The sequence below is a fragment of the Coturnix japonica genome, linkage group LGE64, assembly GCF_001577835.2.
Source record: "Coturnix japonica isolate 7356 linkage group LGE64, Coturnix japonica 2.1, whole genome shotgun sequence".
In the NCBI taxonomy this organism is placed as follows: domain Eukaryota; kingdom Metazoa; phylum Chordata; class Aves; order Galliformes; family Phasianidae; genus Coturnix; species Coturnix japonica.
The window spans coordinates 127177-146700 of NC_029545.1; the positions used below are offsets into that span (position 1 = coordinate 127177).

A 19524-nucleotide genomic window follows, 5' to 3' on the forward strand; every position below is an offset into this window, starting at 1 on the left:
CCTTCCTTCCTTCCTTCCTTCCTTCCTTCCTTCCTTCCTTCCTTCCTTCCTTATTCCTAAATTCTTTGCAAGTAAACCACAGAGAAATGGAGATTTCTGCTGTGAGGTGGTTCTAGCCTATTCCCATTTCCCTTCAGTGGGAAGGAGTTTGAAGGTTTTCATCTGTGATACGAAGTGAGATTAGGGTGGGAAACATCGAACTCAAAAACTGCAGCAGAACATGTAGTTAGGAAAATGATGAAGGAAAATGAGCAGTTGAACTGTGTTCTTTGCCAGTCCTGTCTATAATTTTTGGATGACAACCACGTAACCTGGCAGATGACATGGATGCTGAAGGCTCAGTTGGTTTTTCTGGGTATTAAGCTCTTGTGGAACGTATGGAGCAACTCAGGAATGAGCAATGCCATCAACTGTGGAGTTGCCCACTCTAATCTGGAAGATCGTTCACTTTGTTGCTGGGGTAATGGTGTTTGGGACATGTGTTAGTGATCCCATTCAGAATCAGAGGGTTGTGAGGGGGAGTGTGAATGGACGTGAGCCATTTTTTTGCCAGAGGCCCTTGTTGATCATGGCTGGGGTGGGCAGGTCCATTGGGGAGCACCCTGGGATCTGTGGGTCTGGACCTGACTTAGTTTCTTCTTTTTCTGTGGCAATTTAGAAAGAGAAGAGGAGCTCCGTGCAATGATTGGTGAGTCCTTCTTCTTGCCATCAGGCATTTGCTATGAAGGGCATCCCATACTGTTCCAAAAGCCTTTGTGGATGCTGAGGAGCTAAATTCCCCCCTTCCTCTTTGTCTTTCTGCAAAGACTCAGAAGGAGGAAAATGGTGAGTGGGACTGTTCCCTTGCAAGCCATCCCTTCCACCAATATTCAGGTTTCTCTGTCATCGTGTTGTGTTGGTGATGGTACCATGTGTGGAGCAAATGGTAATGCAGAAGGGGCTGTGGAGGGATGGCTGACATTCAATGAGCTGTTTGTCTTCATCTTCCTCAATAGAAATACTGAGGTTTATAAAACATTCTATTTTAATTTAATATAAATCATTTATATTCTTTTGCAGAATCCTTAATGAGAAGAATTGGTAAGCTGTTCTGACTCTTGATTTCATTTGTTCTTTGTTCAAGTAAACCACAGAGAAAACCACAAGTAAACCACAGAGAAAAGGAGATTTCTGCAGTCAGGTGGTCCCAGACTATTCCCATTGCAATTCAGTGGGAAGGAGTTTGAAGGTTTTCTATCATTTGAGATACAGAGCGAGATTAGAGTGGAAAACATCTAAAACTGCAGCAGAACATGTAGTTAGGAGGACGATGTGTGTTGGTACGAGCAGTTGAACTGTGTTCTTTGCCAGTCCTGTCTATAATTTTTGGATGACAACCATGTAATCTGGCAGATGACAAGGATGCTGAAGGCTCAGTTGGTTTGTCTGTGTATTAAGCTCTTCTGGAATGTATGGAGCAACTCAGGAATGAACACTGCCATCGACTGTGGAGATGCCCGCTCTAATCTGGAAGATCGTTCCCTTTGTTGCTGGGGTAGTGGTGGTTGCGACATGTGTCAGTGATCCCATTCAGAATCAGAGGGTTGTGAGGGGGAGTGTGAATGAATGTGAGGCAATTCCCTGCCAGAGGCCCTTCTTGATCAAGGCTGGGGTGGGCAGCTCCAGTGGGGAGCACCCTGGGATCTGTGGGTCTGGACCTGACTTAGTTTCTTCTTTTTTTGAGGTAATTTAGAAAGAGAAGAGGAGCTCCGTGCAATGATTGGTGAGTCCTTCTGCTTGCCATCAGGCATTTGCTATGAAGGGCATCACATACTGTGCCCAAAGCCTTTGTGGATGCTGAGGTGCTAAGTTCCCCCCTTCCTCTAGGACTTTCAGCAGAGATGCTGGAGAAGAAGATTGGTGAGTGGGACTGTTCCCTTGCAAGCCATCCCTTCCACCAATATTCAGGTTTCTCTGTCATCATGTTGCCCCCCTTCCCTTTTGTCTTTCTGCAGAGACACTGGAGAAGAAGATTGGTGAGTGGGACTGTTCCCTTACAAGCCATCCCTTCCACCAATATTCAGGTTTCTCTGTCATCGTGTTGAGCTTGTGATTGTACCGTGTGTGAGCAAATGGGAATGCAGAACAGGCTGTGGAGGGATGGCTGCCATTCAAAGGCTCCTGATGGCCAGGCCCCTGGCAACTCAGTCTCCTGAGATTAACACTGTGGCAATAATTGGGGGAATTATTCTGGCCCATACTGTGCCCAGCGCCATTGTGCTGAAGTGCTATGTTCCCCCCTTCCATTTTGTCTTTCTGCAGAGACACTGGAGAAGGAGAATGGTGAGTGGGACTGTTCCCTTGCAAGCCATTTGGGGCTAATCTAGCATCGAAAATTACCCCCAGTGATCTCTGTTTGTCTTAGAGATTACACTGAAAAGTGTCACTGTGGGGTTTTAGTATCTCCAGAGAAGTAGACTCTCTGGGCTCAGTCAGGGGCATAACAGCTTTTGGCTCTTCCTCTTAGTTGTGTTGGATATCATGGAAGTTTTGTACTCACTGTTTAACAAACTGTTGTGTAATCAGCTGATGTTTTCCTAGTTTCATGATTTCTTGTCCTTTCACATGGAAGATAATAATCATAGAATAGTTTTCTTACCTGCAGAGCAGGCAAGCAGTAACACTAGTGCTTGACCATCTGCCAGTAGCATGGGCTGCTAAGTCAGCGGAGACTAGATTTCCTTAAAAAAAAAACTTTTCTTCCTTTCTTTGTTTCCTGTAGAGTTATTGCATGCACAAAGACATAAAGGTAAGAAAAATCCCATTTTGAATCCCACCTCTTCAAGCTTTAACAAACTTTAATAACAAAGCTCGAGTAAGTGTTTGCAATCAGGCCTCTTGTTCTGTAAGTAACAACACAGCAAGAACTTATGTTGAATCCTTCCATTATCTATTTGCTGTCCTAGAAACATCTCAATATTTTTTGTTCTTCCAGGGTGCAAAACAGAATTGTTTCTTCTAAAAGAGTATAGAGGTTTGGTCTTTATGAGGAAGAGAAGTTTGTTTCAGGATGTTCAGATAGAGCAGCACTACTGCTAAGTGTACGCAAACCTGCTGGTTTTATCACAGCCTTGGTGAATGGAATTAATTATTCCTCATTCCCTTGCAAGAAGATTTAGGGATTCTGGTTTTGTTCAAAGAGGAGTTGTGTTCTAAAGCATGGCTCTTATTCTCTGGTCTCTTCCTTGCTGTTGAACGATTCCTTAATCAAAAGCTTGTAATCGCCTTCATAGGATAAACCAATAGAAAGTCTGAGAGCAATAGACCTCTTGTAATTTAGTATTATTGCCTTATTAGTACTAATTGCCTTGTTATTGCAGTTGATGTCACCCTGGACGCTGACACGGCTCATCCTAGACTGCAAGTTTCTGAAGATGGGAAGAGCGTAACAGACACTGGTGTGATCAGAAAGGTGCCCAGCAAGGAGGAGAGATTTGATTCCCACACTTTTCTGTTGGCAAAGGAAGGTTACATGTCGGGGATGCATTATTGGGAAGTGGATGTTGGAAAGAAACGCAACTGGAACTTGGGTGTTGCCCAGGAGAATGTGGCACGAAAAGAGACAGTGGCTCTGTCCCCTAAGAATGGTTTCTGGGTCATAGGGTTAGCAGATGGGCAAGAGTATTGGGCCCACTCGGATCCTTGGACCCGTTTAACTGTGAGTGGCAGACCACAGAAGATTGGGATCTTCCTGGACATCTCATCCAAGAAGTTGTCATTCTTCAGCATTCATCAGAAAAAAGTGCTGTACACTTTTACCTCTGTTAGTCATCACGGCCAGAACGTGAGGCTTTTTCCTTTCTTCTCAACAGGTTCATCTGCAACCAGTTCTGACACTGAGCCTCTAAGAATTGCATAGGGGTTCAATGATGATGACAAGTGAATGGTTGAAGTGAAAATGTACAGCTAATTAATGACTGAAATCCAGAATCTGAGGTCAGACTACACTCTATTCAGCCCCATGCATTGTGTTACCAAGCTGAAACATTTAAAATACTTCTTCCACCATTGCTTGTTAAGCCTTTCTTGAGCCATTTCTGCAGGAAAATCCTGACTTCAAGCCACTAGTCACTGTGTAGAGAGAGTCTCCAGGTGCTTCTATCAACACACACAATTGTTTTCTAAGCCCTGGAGCAGATAAATACTATTTGTGTATGCCTGCATACAGATCGTTCCATCAGGTGTGAAGAAGAGCATGAATTCTTTCTCTGTGCACTGATCATCACAGGAAATATGACACCTGTGTGCAAAAGTTGGTGACTGCGCTAGCACAGAAGAGCTTTCTGATGAGCTGAAACCACACTGCTTAAAAAGACCTAGATTCTATACTAGATGATATAGATATATAGATACTAATACTAGATGATCACCAGCCATGGCAGATCCTTCTATGTCAGCTGCAAAAACTTAGCGCCAACTGAAGGCAACTTGGCTGACTTGCCATCAGTGTTTCTTTCTGCAGGAATTCCTTTCACTTGGAAATGGTGTGAAGTGTGGTCCAGCCTTCCTCATTTTAGTAAATGGAATAAAATTTATTCAGGAGAATTCACAAGGCGCTAATATCCTTGCTAATATCCTCTCATTTTTAGTGAGTACAGGGTACTATGGTTAAGCTTTGTTGGACTTGATGATCTTCAAGGTCTTTTCCAACCTGGGTAATTCTATGATCCTATGATTCTACAGACAGAATTCACATTGAATCTGCGAAGCTGAACATAGCTAAGCTTCCATGTCAGTAAGCTTGTTGCTGACATCTCCCACCCCTGCTATTTCTAGATTGATGGATTTAGCCTTTTTCTCTCCAAAGGAGAGAATGGATAAGTGTCATGGTTTTGTAATGCTGCTGTCAATATTCCACATCATAACATCATGTGCAGTATGGATCATAAAAAGGTTCATACTTCAGTTCTGTGGAATAACAACATCTCTTGGTTTTTGGGGACTCTCTCTCTGTTTTCTTCCATCTACTAGCCTCAATCATATTGTATTATATTGTGTTATCTTGTATTCCGATATCATCTTTAGTAAAATAAATTTTCCTCCATAGATTGCCGCCGCTGTTCTCTTTTCCCATTCCCCTTTTCCCTTCCTATTCAGGCCGGAGGCCCTATGGGTGGCTGCCCCCTATCGCGGGTACAGGTAAATCTAGGTAACCCGTGACAAGCCTTCATGTGTGTCTGCCACTTGTCTCAACTTCATGTCATCAGCAAACTTGCTGAGGGTCAAGTCTACCCCTTCATACAGGTCATTAATGGAGAGGTTGATGACCAGATCCAGCCTTTACACCATGGGGAACACTGTTAGTTACAGACTTCCAATAGTATTCTGTGCCACTGATCACAGCCCTCTGGACTCTGCCACTCAGCCAGTTCTCAGTCTACCTCACCATCCACTCATCTATTCCAGCCTATCTTCATTACAAGGATGTCGTGTGACAGTGTCAGACACCTTGCTGAAGTCAAGGTACACAACATTTACTGTTTTCCTTTCTATAAGCAGTGATGTCATCATAGAAGGCTACCAGGTTGGCTGAGCATGATTTCCCCTTGGTGAATCCATTCTGACTTCTGATAACCTTCTCTTCCAGTTACTTGGAGGTGAAATTGAAGACATGTTGTTCCATCACCTTTCCAGGGATGGAGGGGAAGCTGACTGCCCTATATTATCTTAGACCCTCTTACACTTTTTGAAGACTGAAGTGACACTGGTTATCCTCCAGTCTTCAGGCATCTCTCCCCTTTGCCAAGACCTTTCGAAGATGATAGGGAGCAGTTCAGCAATTACTTCTGCCAGCTCTATTGGTGCAGTTCTTCTCTCGGATAAAATCCATTAGAAATCAGTGGTTTCTGAAGCTTGTGTTGTGAAAACCTGTGGCCAAGAAAAGGTAGTCTAGGCAGGTCATATATTAAAGCATCAGGACAGCAACCCTGGTGAGATATTTATTCACATGTCATTATGGCTTTATGAATTTTGGTTATCATTATTCCACATCTTAACATGATTTTAGGTTATTCCACATCACAACATCATGTAGTGCAATGAGATTTAAAGAGTTAATGCTCCAGGTCTGGGTACCTCTGCTGGAACAGAAGGGCTACTGCTTTCCCCAGAAGACTGAACTGAAGACTAGTGGATGATTATATAGATGTTTTTCTGCCTTTTATTTATATAGATAGGGAGGTAGGTAGGTAGGTAGGTAGGTAGGTAGATAGATAGATAGATAGATAGATAGATAGATAGATAGATAGATAGATTGGTTTTAAGTTGAAAGTTGAATTCCCAGCTGGATTAACTTGAATATTAATAGCAGCCACAGCAAAACTATGTTGCTCGCTGTGGTCAATCTTCTCCTTGATGAACCCACACTTTCTGCTGCTTATTCAGACTTAAAAACTGATGGGGATTTTATTTCCTGAAGGGTTGCGAACATCACGGGCCTTGTTTTAACTCATTTGTGACATGCTTTATGGTAGGAAAAAGGATTACATGCCAGCATATGTTTTACATACTGATGTCTTGGCATGGTATGAATGTAGTTGGAAATCTGAATCTGGTATCCTTCTCTCTTCCACTCTATACATTTTAAGGAGAAATGGCTTGAAAAAAAAAAGCCCATACAAGAATAAGCCCCAAAATATCCATCTTTGCATTCTAGTAACAGAAGATAAAACAGATTTTCCTTTCTGGATGCCTTTATTCTGAGTAGGAGTGAAGAGTTATGGAATTGGATAGAAGCATCTCCTGTTCTTTTGTACCTGAAGCCGAGGGAGTGAATAGCTGTATCATAAGATGCGTGTTCAGCCTGATGATGGTGTTAATGATAGGTGGAACAGAATATTTCGTGTCTTTGAGGCAAAGGCAGATGTTCTTCCTCAGGGTCCAAGCAAGCCTTCCATAGAAAGAGGCAAAGTGCTCAAATAAGAATTACACTTGGAACAACGCCTGCCCAGGTTGATAAAAATTCTTCTGCCAGGCAGTGAGAGGTTAAGGGCAGTTTTTATGAGCCCTCATTGCTATAACTGTATAAAGTCCATCTGTCCTGTAAGCTTCCTGTATCTGCATTGTTTCAGTTCAAGTGAAAGCCAGTTCAGCTCAAAGAGAGAAACCTCCGGGGTGAGAATTCAATCAAGGTACGTTACTGCATTTATACATATATATTCAGCATGATTCTTTAAGAGTAAAAATGCATCAAATAGCTGCAGGCTGTTCTATGTGGCCTGTTGTTCCTTGCTGACCATGGATGGACAAAACAAGAAGGAGGAACTCCGAACAGTGGAACCGAAACAAAGATAAAAGATTAACTTAAAGTGCAGCTCTGCCTGAAGGTCGAATGCTGTTTTATTGTAATATCAGTACTTTCTGTTGTAAATGGAGACCTTTTGTCCCTGGGTCTTGGCAGATACCACTGTGAAAACTTGGTTTGAAACAAGGGTAACTTTGAAATAGACCATGCCTATGAATACAGGCATTCTTGGGTTTTCACTGGATTTATCTCTTAATATTACTTCTCACAACTGTTTCTTCCTTGAAATACAATGCAGCAAGTACTGTGTATGCGAGTTGATAGCCATAGGGCAAGGGGGAATGGTTTTAATGGTTTCAAATAGTTTTAAGACAAGGGAATATTTAGGTTGGATATTAGGAGGATATTTTTCACCCATAGGATGGTGACACATTGGAACAGGTTGACCAAGGTGCTTGTAGATGCCCCTTGAAGGCATTCAAGACCAGACTGGATATGGCACTGAACCGCCTGGTTTTTGGTTGGAGACCCTACACATAGTTGTAAGTGGATGATCATTGTGGTCCCTTTCAACCCTGGCCAACCTATGATTCTATGTAATAGTTTTAGCTGCCTTAGAAACTGAATTTTCTTCAAGAAAGATTGAAGAGAGGGAGGAGGAAGTAAAGTGCTGCCCTGGCGGAGGAGAACCGTGTAAGGGAGTCCTCAAAAGTAATCTGACATACACAAGTCCATGGAGCCCAATGGGCTGTATCCACCAGCTCTGAAGCTGATGCTCTGATGTCATTGAAAGACCATTCTCAATTAATTATCATTGGAAGCTCATAGTGGCTTGGAGAGAAAGAAGAGAGAAAGGCAGTAGGAAGACTCAGGTAACTACAGGCCAAACAGTTTCATCACTGAAAGTCCCTGGGAAGGAGATGGAGAAAACTCTCCAAACAAAACAGGAACGTGATTAAATACAGTCAGCGTGGCTCTATGAAGGGCAAATAATGATTTATTAATCTGATAGACTTCTACAATGAATTAACAAGCCTGGTGGATGATAAGAAAGCAGTTGAAGCTGTTTAGCAGCTCTTCTTTTGATGCTGTCTCCTGTAATGTCCTCATAGAGATACTGAGAGGAACATTCAATGAAGCGGAAATGAGCTGGACAGTTGGGTTGTGTTGGATTTCATGCCAATGCAATGGGGAGAGGATGACTTTAGTGTGGAGCAGGTTGATCCTAAAGGACTGCAGCCATTGGAAAGGACCCACATTGCAGCAGGGAAAGGAGCAGAAGATAACAATTTCCGGGCTCATTCCCTGTGTTCTGTGCCACTCAATGAGGAGTGGGATTGGGATTAAAAGGGTGGAACTGAGCCCAGGAAGGGCAGCAGAAGTAAGAAAAGTGTTTCAGTTTTACCTTCTACATCAGAATTGCCCTGTTGTCACTTAGATAAACCTGGAAAGGCCAATAGGAAAGTGCTAAAGCTCAGAAGGAGGAAGAACCAAGTCCTACCAATGGGGATGAATGCCAGCACCGCCTTCTTTCATGTGATTCATAATTGCCTTTCTTTTTAAGCCGTATGCAGTTTATATTTAACTGTGCAGTCAGAGCTCCAGTTGAATTTACGAGTTCACCCGTTTCTGTGCAGGTAAATTCTCATATATCCATTTCTATCTTTTTTTTTTTTTTTTTTTCCTAATATTTCCTTATGATCCCTAACTTCAAATTATGTGTATTTCCATTCATTGGCTGCTGTGAATTAGAATGCATGTCTGGCAGCCCTGTGTAAAGGGGGGAGGAGGGGAAATGATATCGGAAAAGGCTCATTGATTGAGATGAGGACAAGAAATGAATGCATGAATTGTTGTTACTACCAGTACCAGCTTGGTATAGGGGAGATTCGTGTAGTTTATTGGTAATTGATAAAGGACTAAAGCAAAGTGAATTAAAGCAAATTAAAACCACTTTCCTCCCATCTACACACTTCTAGTTCATTGTCTAAAGCAGCACAGGGGAATAGGGCTTATGGTGGGCAACACATTAGGAGTGAAAAGCCAAGTGAGCTGACCAAAGGTTTGTCATGTTCTACGGGACTTTGTGCTCAGCGATAAAAGCTGAGGGAAAGGAGGAAAGTGAAGGAGTTGATGGTTTCAGATAAATTTACATAGGTACAAATGTAACCCATCCTGCCTGCAAGAGAGATCAAGAAATAGGATAGAATCAGCGACTCTACGATTCTTCATGTGGTTTTGTATTTTGCCACTTCTTACTCTGAATTTTCTTTTGGGTCAGATTTAAAAGCATTGCAAGAAACAATGCGGAAGATGAAGAGTCCTGAGATGAGTTGTCTCTTCTGTGTTATGCTTCTGATCCAGAGCGTTCACGCAGGTAAATGCCTCCTCCCTGTAATGTGTGAGAGCTTCTCAGGAAGGAAGGAAGGAAGGAAGGAAGGAAGGAAGGAAGGAAGGAAGGGAGGAAGGAAGGAAGGAAGGAAGGAAGGAAGGAAGGAAGGAAGGAAGGAAGGGACAGAGGGAGGGAGGGAGGAANACAGAGGGAGGGAGGGAGGAAGGAAGTGAGGAAGGGAGGAAGGAAGGAAAGAAGGGAGGGAGGGAAGGAAGGGAGGAGGGAGGGAGGAAGGAAGGAGCGAGAGAGGAAGGAAGGAGAGAGGGAGGGGGGAGGGAGGGAGAATGGTTTCAGGCATCTAACTTTTTTTTCCCTTTATTTTCCCCCTAGAAACCCTTGATGTATGCACATGGGATCAAGCTAACCACAGGCTCCTCATAGTCATCATTGCTTTAGACTCCATTCTCCTCCTCATCATTCCCTTTTGCTGTTGCTTCTTTTTAGGTATGGGCATTTTCTCCCAGTGTTTGCAGCTTGTATGTGCTCCTACAGCATAACTCCATGTTCTGCTGACCTCATCCCACCCTGATTTACATGGCATCCAGGTGACAATGCTGGCTGAGGGTGAAGGACCTAAACCATACGTTGCCAAAGTGTGAGGAGTGACTGCAGATGTTTGGAATCAATAATAGTTCTCCCCAACCCTTCCTTGTCACTGTTGGGTGCAGTTAATCCACCAGGTCCAAGACATAAAACCTGACTCTGATCTTGGCAATACTGGCATTCTTTGAGATATCGACCTTCACCATAAGGCTATGCATGTCTTTTTGCAAGATTGGAGTACTACAATACTACTGCTCTCATATGTTGTTCCACAAAATTCAAAGGAAAATCTTATTTACTCATTATTTCTCAGTATATTTATTGTGCCTTCAGGGCACTCATCCCTCTGCACCGTTATGGGCCTGTTATTTATCCTTTTAATGGCTTCAGATTCCTGATGACAGGGAAAAGGAACAAGAAGAGAGTGCTATATACTCTATTTCCATTCAGTAACAACTCCTTCTTGATTTGTTTGAATCAAGCTATCCAAACCCTTGATGATTCCAAAACATCAAGATGTTGGAATACTCAGTACCCCAGCATTCAAGGCATGGATATTTAATAGAAAGTTTAACATTTAAGCTTTTACATCCAAAGTGGAAGTTTCATGCTCTCTCTCTTCTTCTTTTTTTTTTCTTTTCTTTTTTTCTTTTCTTTTTCCCAGTTAAACTTTCAAAGGATCCTAAAAGAGGTAAAGTGTAGCTTAAAGCAAAGGTCGATGCTTACAGTTATCTTTGTTAGTGCTTGAACGCGTATCTGGAGCATGCATTTTAGAGCTGCAAAAGGTGTATATGGGATCATAAGCTGTGACCCAATGATTCCCAGATGCTGTAAGTAATGAATTAAATTGAGAGGAGAGACTTTGCATGTTTTGAGGTGCGTGTCTTGCTCTAATTTCGGTCTGAAATACGGTATCATCTATAGGAATAAGAATGCTTATCTCTTCTTTATTTCCCCTTTAGGGTTCCTTCCTTCCTTCCTTCCTTCCTTCCTTCCTTCCTTCCTTCCTTCCTTCCTGTCCTTCTGTCCCTTCCTTCCTTCTTTCCTTCCTTCCCTCCTTCCCCTTCCTTCCCTTGCCTTCCTTCCTTCCTTCGCTCTCCCTTCGCTTCCTCCTTCCATTCCTTCGTTCCTTCCTTCCTTCCTTCCTTGCGCTTCTTCCGTTCCTTCCTTCCTTCCTTCCTTCCTTCCTTCTTCCTTCCTTCCTTCCTCCTTCCTTCCTTCCTTCCTTCCCTTCCTTTCCTTCCTTCCTTCCTTCCCTTCCTTCCTTCCTTCCTTCCTTTCCTTCCTTCCTTCTTTCCTCCTTTCTTTCCTCCTTTCTTTCCTCCTTCTTTCCTCCTTCCTTCCTTCTTCTTCCTTCCTTCCTTCCTTCTCCTTCCTTCCTTCCTTCCTCCTCCCTCCCTCCCTCCCTCCCTCCCTTCCTCCTCCTTTCCTCCCTTCTCCCTTCCTCCCTTCCTCCTTTCCTCCCTCCCTTCCTTCTTTTTTCCCTTCTTTCTTCCCTTCTTTCTTCCCTTCTTTCTTCCCTTCTTTCTTCCCTTCTTTCTTCCCTTCTTTCTTTTCTTCCCTGAAAGATTATTAGAGAAACCAGAAGAGCTGTTTGGATCTGTTCTCTACTTTCCCCAAAATCTCTTTAAAGCTTCTCAAGAAAAGCTTTAAGCAACTAGAAAATTCATAGAATCATTTTGCTGTCTTGTGGGATCCACAAAAATCATTTTCCCCCCTTTCTGAACCATGAAGTCCTGGTTTGAAAGGAATGCAAATGACATTTGGTTCAACGACTTGTAGCTAAATGGGTGGCACTAAGACACTACTGGACATAGTTTAGTAACTAATGAGTTTGATGGTTGAACTTGATGATTTTGAGTCTTTTCCAGCCTAATTGGACAAATAATTCTATGATTCTGTCTTTCAAATAATTAATCTAAATGTTAAATTTTTTTATTTTTCTTTTGAGTGTTTTTCTTTTTCTTTCGTTCTTCCTTCTGAAGGCACCAGTATCTCAACTCCAAGAAAACTCGAGGAAGGGAAACGTAAGTGAAAGTCTTTTCCAGGCAAATTTTTCTATCTTTGTGATAGAAATGATTCCATTTTTCCTGTAAGTTCAACATTACATGTGTTGTTTTCTTTCTTTCTTTCTTTACTTTCTTTCTTTCTTTTTTTTTGTTTTTTTTTTTTTGTTTTTTTTTTGTTTAATTTTGCCTTCGGAAAATACCAAAATCTTAATTTCAGAAGACACTGAAGAAAAGGAAGGTACGTGAATCTGTCTCCCACTTATTAGCCTATGGCACTTTAACTCTGAGATTCTTGTCCTAATCTAATGTCTTCAAAAGACTGATTGTATCTCAATGAGCTGTGTGCCTTCGTCTTCCTCAATAAAAATGCTGAGGTTTATAAAAATGCTTTAATTTAATTTAATGTGATTTATATTCTTTTGCAGAATTATTAAGGGGGAGAAATGGTAAGCTCTTCTGACTTGTGATTTCATTCTTTCTTTGCAAGTAAACTACAGAGAAAAGGAGATTTCTACAGTCAGGTAATCCCAATCTGTTCCCATTGCACTTCAGTGGGAAGGAGTTTGAAGGTTTTCTATCAACTGTGATACGGAGTGATATTAGGGTGGAAGAGAACAAAAACTGCAGCAGAACATGTAGTTAGGAGGACGATGTGTGTTGGTATGAGCAGTTGAACTGTGTTCTTTGCCAGTCCTGTCTATAATTTTTGGATGACAAAAATGCCGATGACCAGGATGCTGAAGGCTCAGTTGGTTTGTCTGTGTATTAAGTTCTTGTGGAATGTATGGAGCAACTCTGGAGTAAGCATCACCTTCGACTGTGGAGATGCCCACACTAATCTGGAAGATGGTTTACTTGGTTGCTGGGGTAGTGGTGTTTGGGACAGGTGTCAGTGATCCCATTCAGAATCAGAGGGTTGTGAGGGGGAGTGTGAATGGATGTGAACCAGTTCCCTGCCAGAGGCCCTTGTTGATCATGGCTGGGGTGGGCAGCTCCAGTGGGGAGCACCCTGGGATCTGTGGGTCTGGACCTGACTTAGTTTCTTCTTTTTTTGTGGCTACTTAGACAGGGAAGAGGAGCTCCGTGCAATGATTGGTGAGTCCTTCTGCTTGCCATCAGGCAATTGCTATGAAGGGCATCCCATACTGTGCCCAGAGCCTTTGTGGATGCTGAGGTGCTGAGTTCCCCCCTTCCTTTTTGTCTTTCTGCAGACATACTGGAGAAGAAGAATGGTGAGTGGGACTGTTCCCTTGCAAGGCATCCCTTCCACCAATATTCAGGTTTCTCTGTCATTGTGTTGTGCCGGTGATGGAACGGTGTGTGGAGCAAATGGGAATGTAGAAGGGGCTGTGGTGGGATGGCTGCCATTCAAAGCCTAGTTATGGCCGTGCCCTGGTAAATCAGTCTCCTGAGATTAACACAATGGCAATGAGTGGTGGAATTATTCTTGCCCATACTGTGCCCAAAGCCTTTGTGGATGCTTATGTGCTAAATTCCCCCCTTCCTTTTTGTCTTTCTGCAGAGACACTGGAGAAGGAGAAAGGTGAGTGGGACTGTTTCCCTGCAAGCCATCACTTCCATCAATATTCCGGTTTCTCTTTCATCATGTTCCCCCCTTCCCTTTTGTCTTTCTGCAGCGACACTGAAGGAGGAGAAAGGTGAGTGGGACTGTTCTCTTGCAAGCCATCCCTTCCACCAATTTTCAGGTTTCTCTGTTATCATGTTGCCCCCCTTCCTTTTTGTCTTTCTGCAGACATACTGGAGAAGAAGAATGGTGAGTGGGACTGTTCCCTTGCAAGCCATCCCTTCCACCAATATCCAGGTTTCTCTGTCATTGTGTTGCCCCCCTTCGTTTTTGTCTTTCTCTAGAGACACTGGAGAAGGAGAATGGTGAGTGGGACTGTTCCCTTGCATTCCATTGCCGTTGTGTTGTGCTGTTGAAGGTACTGTATGTGGAGTAAATGGGAATGCAGAATACACTGTGGAGGGATGGCTGACAGTCAAAGGCTCCTGATGGCCAGGCCCCTGGCAACTCAGTCTCCTGAGATTAACACTACGGCAATGAGAGGTGGAATTATTCTGTCCCATACTGTGCCCATAGCCTTTATGTATGCTGTGGTGTTAAGTTCCCCCCTTCTTCCTTGTCTTTCTGCAGAGGCACTGAAGGAGGATAAAGGTGAGTGGGACTGTTCCCTTGCAAGCCATCCCTTCCATCAATATTCAGGTTTCTCTGTCATCGTGTTGTGCTGCTGATGGTATTGCATTTGGAGCAAATGGGAATGCAGAAGGGGCTGTGGAGGGATGGCTGACATTCAAAGGTTACAGATGGCCAGGCCCCTGGCAACCCACTCTCCTGAGATTAACACTGTGGCAATGAGTGGAGGAATTATTCTGTCCCATACTTTGCCCAAAGTCTTTGTGGATGCTTAGGTGCTAAGTTTCCCCCTTCTTTGTCTTTCTTCAGAGACACTGGACAAGGAGAAAGGTGAGTGGGATTGTTCCCTTGTGTTCCATTCCCATCATGTTGTGCTGGTGATGGTACTGCATTTGGAGCAAATGGGAATGAAGAAAGGGCTGTGGAGGGATGGCTCACATTCAAAGACTGCAGATGGCTGGGCCCCAGGCAACCCACTCTCCTGAGATTAACACTGTGGCAATGAGTGGGGGAATTATTCTGTCACATACTGTGCCCAAAGCCTTTGTGGATGCTGAGGTGTTAAGTTCCCCCCTTCTTTTTTGTCTTTCTGCAGAGACACTGAAGAAGGACAATGGTGAGTGGGACTGTTCCCTTGCAAGCCATTAGGGGCTATTCCAGTATGAAAAATTACCCCCAGTGATTTCTGTCTGTCTTAGAGGTTACACAGAAAAAATGTCCTTGTGAGTTTTTAGTGTCTTCTGAGATGTAGACTCTCTGGGCTCTGTCAGGGGCAGAACAGCTTTTTCTCTTCCTTTTAGTTGTGTGGGATCTCATGGAAGTTTTGTACTCACTGTTTAACACACTGTTGTGTAATCAGCGATGTTTTCCCTAGTTTCACGATTTCTTGTCCTTTGAACATGGAAGATAATCCATCAGAAAATGGTTTTCTGACCCACAGAAGCAGGCAAAGCAGTAATACAAGTGCTTGACCTCTGCCAAGTAGCATAGGGTCGCTAGGTCAATGCGAAGACAAGAATTTTCCCTTAAAAAAACCTCTTTATCTTCCTTTCTTTTCTTTCTTCCTGCAAGAGTTATTGCGTGTACATAGATACAAAGGTAAGATAGAATCCGATTCCTGAATCACCCTCTTGCAAGCTTAATAATAAACCTGTAATAGTAAAGCTCAAGTAACTGTTTGCATCAGGCCGTACTTTGGTTCTCTGTTTCCCCTAGAAAGAAAGTTTTAGTGATTCTGGTTTCCTTTCAAGAGAGATGCCTGTGTTTCCAATGCATGGCTCTTATGTCTCTGGTCTTCTTCTTGCTGTTGAGTGATTCCTAATCAAAAAGCTTATAGTATCCTTCAGCAGATCAACCAATATAGAAAGTCTGAGAGCAATAAATCCTCTTGTAATATTAGTAATATGCCATATTAGTACTAATTGCCTTATTTAATTGCAGTTGATGTCACTCCCTCGGAGTCGCTGACAGCAGCTGCAATCCAGAACGCAAGTGTCCTGAAGAGAAGAGTTTTTAAAAGACATCCTGGTGGATCAGAATATGTGCCTCAGGTCAAGGAGGAGAGATTTGATTCCCACACTTCTGTTGGCAAAGGAAGGTTACAATGTTTGGGGAGGCATTATTGAGACAGTGGCTCTGTCCCCGTAAGAATGGTTTCTGGGTCATAGGGTTAGCAAGATGGGCAAGAGTATTGGCCCACTGCGATCTGGACCCTTTAACTGTGAGTTGGCCACAGACCACGGAAGATTGGGATCTTCTGGCACATGCTCATCCAACGAAGTTGCTCATCATCAACGTTCATTGCAAGAAAGAAAAGTGCTGTACACTTTTAGCCTCGTGTAGTCATTCATAGGCGCAGAAACGTGAGGCTGTTTTCCTTTCCTTCTCAACAGGTTCATCATGCAATCCAGTTCGACTACTGAGCCTCAAGAATTGCATATCGGGTCGTGATGAAGATGGTCAAGTTTATGGTTTGAAGTTGAAATGCTACACCTCATCCTAAGACTGAAATCCAGAGTCTGAGGTCAGACTACACTCTATTCAGCCCCATGCTTTGTGCCACCAAGCTGAAACATATAAAATACTTCCACCATTGCTTGTTAAGCATTCCTTGAGCCATTTCTGCAGGAAAACCCTGACTTCAGGCCACTAGTCACTGTGTAGAGAGAGTCTCCAGGTACTTCTATCAACACACACAATTGTTTTCTAAGCCCTGGAGCAGATAAATACTATTTGTGTATGCCTGTGTACAGATCGTTCCATCAGGTGTGAAGAAGAGCATGAATTCTTTCTCTGTGCAACTTATCATCACAGAAAATATTCATGACACCTGTGTGCAAAAGTTGGCGACTGCGCTAGCACAGAAGAGCTTTCTGATGAGCTGAAACCACACTGCTTGAGAAGACCTAGATACTATACTAGATGATATAGATATATAGATACTAATACTAGATGATCACCAGCCATTGCAGATTCTTCTATGTCAGCTGCAAAAACACAGTGCCAACTGAAGGCAACTTGGCTGACTTGCCATCAGGGTTTCTTTCTGCAGAATTCCTTTCACTTGGAAACGGTGTGAAGTATGGGCCATCCTTTATCATTTTTGTATATAGCATAAAATATACTCTAAAAAGTATTCAGGAGAATTCACAAGGTGCTAATATCCTTGCTAATATCCTCTCACTTTTAGTGAGTACAGAGTACTATGGTTAGGCTTCGTTAGACTTGATGATCTTCAAGGTCTTTTCCAACCTGGGTAATTCTATGATTCTATGATTCTACAGACAGAATTCACACAAAAAGATGAACATAGCTAAGCTTCCATGTCAATGAGCTTGTTGTTCACCTCTCCCACCCCTTCTATCTCTAGATTGATGGATTTAGCTTTTCTCTCTCCAAAGGAGAGAATGGATAAGTCTCATGGTTTTATAATGCTGCTGTCAATATTCCACACCATATCATCATGTGCGGTATGTATCAGTAAAAGTTTCATACTCCATTTCTGTGGAATAACTACGTCTTTTGCTTTTTTGGGACCCTCTCACTGTTTTTTTTCAATTTATTAGCCCCAATCATTGTGTATTATATTGTGTTATCTTGTATTCCAATATCATATTTAGTAAAATAAATTTTCCTCCTTTGATTGCCGCTATTGTTCTCTTTCTCATTCCACTTTTCCCTTCTTATTCAGGCTTGGGGCCCTACAGGGTGGCTGCCCCCTGTCACAGGCACAGGTAAATCTAGGTAACCTGTGACAAGCCTTCATGTTTGTCAGCCACACGCATGAAGGAGGATGTAAGCGACTGCGAAGAGTGCAGTGTGGTGGGTGTTTTCCTGGATGTGGAAACACCGAGCTTTCGTTCTATGATGTTGAAGAAATGAGGCCTCTTGGGACTGTCTTTTTTGAGTGTGCTGGGAAAATTTATTCATTCTTCAGTCCAGACTCAAGTGGCAACTGGCTGGGGGTACGTCCTGTGAAACCTCAGACCTACAGACCTCTTCCACATAGTGATAAGGAGATTAATAAATGAACAACATTGTGAAATAACAGTGGATGCCAAAAGAATACAAAAGAATGCATTTTCATCTTTAAAAACCATTGTTAAGGAAGAAATAGTCCCTGAAGTACTTCAGACAGCATCATTTTGCTGTAAGAGCTCATACGGTAAAAACTGGAACATATAAAATACTTCTATTGTATTTTATTCCACCTGGATTGAGAGCAAACAAACAAATAAACAAATGAAACCTCTACGTATTTATTTCAGTATTTGTAGCAATTGCTGTATATTCATTTTTATCCAACAAACTCAGATATATTCAGTTATAAACAATGGTTATATTCAACTGACTGAATGTGGAAGCCTAACGCATTTTGAGCTCATGTATGTGCACTTAGAGTTAAATGACCTAATTTGCACCCTCAATTCAAATTGCAGCTAAGCCAACATCAATAAAAGCTATCTAGATCCTGATACTTCTCCTCAGCTTAAAACTCTCCTAGGTAAAATTTTGTTGAATAACTGAAAGAACAATCAGAATAGTGAGTTAGTGGCATGAGACACATCTATGTACAGCACAGCCCAACTACTCAAAGTGGCCATTGCCTTGAAAAAATGTTCAGCTGAGAAATAAAAGGAACTAAAGTACAGGGATGGTAAAAGCCAATGAGTGTGGTGTGAGCTCTGTTTTCACATGAGTGAATATAAAATGGCTTGGCTTGGAAAGTGTCTTAATGATCATCTATATAGGTCAGTCTGTGTAATGCCTCCTACTTATTTCCATGGAAACTACAACAGCTACAAAGAACACAAGAACACTTCCATAGAGCAAATTTGCAGCTATAAAACTGTATTTTTTCAACATAGCCAGCATCATTATCTTTGCTTTTTTGCCAGTAACAAATGAATGCCTTTATGCTGTGAAGGCATGAGGTGATCCACTGCTATGTAGGTGGTGTTGAAATGCATCTCCTGCTGCCTGTCTGTGCTTATGTCCTCTATTTAGTCTCCATAAACATTCAGCAGGTGTTGATAAATGTCAATGGGTGCAATTTTTTTCTGCATGGAGGAATTCAATTGCTCACCTTCACTTCATGTGCGCTTCCATATCAGATACCATCTTGTCAGACCAATCCTCTGCTGCCATCTGTCACATGGCAACAAAATTTAATGGAATACTGCAGGAACATTCAACCTCTCCTGGTATCCCACCAACATCTGCCTCTGACATCGTGGGTCAGCAAAATAAATAGGAGGCATTACTTTTGGAGCAGCCATCTTAGTTCCAGCATCCTTCGACTGATGGAAAATGGTGAATTCAATCAACTATTTCCGCATTAAACTTTCTCCAAAATTCTTCAAGATAAAAGCTGAATCAGAGACTTGTTCCCATGGGTAGAAAACACCGTAAATTAGATGGTCTTTCTCTTCATATGAATAAAATAGTTCAGAGAGATGGAATTTGTTGAAACTATTTGTGAGATGAATTCTTAAGACCGAACGGTGCTGAAATGGGAGAAACAACAATTCATGCAGTAGGGTAGTTCAAATGTAAATCCAGTCTTGTGCGATACCTCTATGTGAATGAGGTGCTTATTATTACATTTGGTGGAGTCAATAGAAATGATAACAGACCACAAAAA

General features: G+C 42.4%; 2 protein-coding genes across 11 annotated transcripts in view; both read left to right on the plus strand.

Moving 5' to 3' along the window:
* Nucleotides 1-5047, plus strand: part of LOC116652401 (butyrophilin subfamily 1 member A1-like) — a 12832-nt gene extending 7785 nt beyond the window's left edge. Inside the window, exons 5-12 of one of the 7 annotated variants that reach the window (XM_015887123.2) lie at nt 659-688; nt 1060-1080; nt 1724-1762; nt 1867-1899; nt 1995-2015; nt 2302-2322; nt 2762-2788; nt 3360-5047. In XM_015887123.2, coding sequence (XP_015742609.1) covers nt 659-688; nt 1060-1080; nt 1724-1762; nt 1867-1899; nt 1995-2015; nt 2302-2322; nt 2762-2788; nt 3360-3898 — 731 coding nt within the window. In that variant the 3' untranslated portion in view covers nt 3899-5047. The remainder of the gene's footprint in view (nt 1-658; nt 689-1059; nt 1081-1723; nt 1763-1866; nt 1900-1994; nt 2016-2301; nt 2323-2761; nt 2789-3359) is intronic. The other 6 variants (XM_032441126.1, XM_032441127.1, XM_015887124.2 and 3 more) reach the window with 6 other exon arrangements.
* A 1249-nt stretch (nt 5048-6296) lies between these two features.
* LOC107325882 (endonuclease MutS2-like) lies at nt 6297-15355 on the plus strand. 4 transcript variants are annotated; one of them, XM_032441130.1, is made up of 18 exons: nt 6299-7169; nt 7703-7824; nt 8847-8919; nt 9564-9659; nt 10005-10118; nt 10882-10908; nt 12203-12244; nt 12444-12464; nt 12652-12672; nt 13292-13321; nt 13438-13458; nt 13749-13769; nt 13864-13884; nt 13980-14000; nt 14096-14116; nt 14382-14402; nt 14691-14711; nt 14977-15355. In XM_032441130.1, the coding sequence occupies exons 4-18, from the start codon at nt 9587-9589 to the stop codon at nt 15027-15029; spliced, it is 528 nt and encodes a 175-aa protein (XP_032297021.1). In that variant the 5' UTR covers nt 6299-7169; nt 7703-7824; nt 8847-8919; nt 9564-9586; the 3' UTR covers nt 15030-15355. The 4 variants fall into 4 exon arrangements, with proteins under 4 accessions (XP_032297022.1, XP_032297021.1, XP_015742622.1 ...); XM_032441131.1 differs by lacking the exon at nt 14382-14402 and having other exon boundaries at nt 6297-7169; XM_015887136.2 differs by lacking the exons at nt 13749-13769; nt 13864-13884; nt 13980-14000.
* The last annotated feature ends 4169 nt before the right edge of the window (nt 15356-19524 follow it).

What these genes read in the sequence shown, in the direction of transcription:
- LOC107325882 (XM_032441130.1), top strand. Translation starts at nt 9,587, where the DNA reads ATGCGGAAGATGAAGAGTCCTGAGATGAGTTGTCTCTTCTGTGTTATG. An exon ending in GACACTGAAGGAGGAGAAAG is followed by an intron (nt 13,885 to 13,979) that starts GTGAGTGGGACT and finishes GTCTTTCTGCAG; the next exon opens with ACATACTGGAGAAGAAGAAT. An exon ending in GACACTGGAGAAGGAGAATG is followed by an intron (nt 14,117 to 14,381) that starts GTGAGTGGGACT and finishes GTCTTTCTGCAG; the next exon opens with AGGCACTGAAGGAGGATAAA.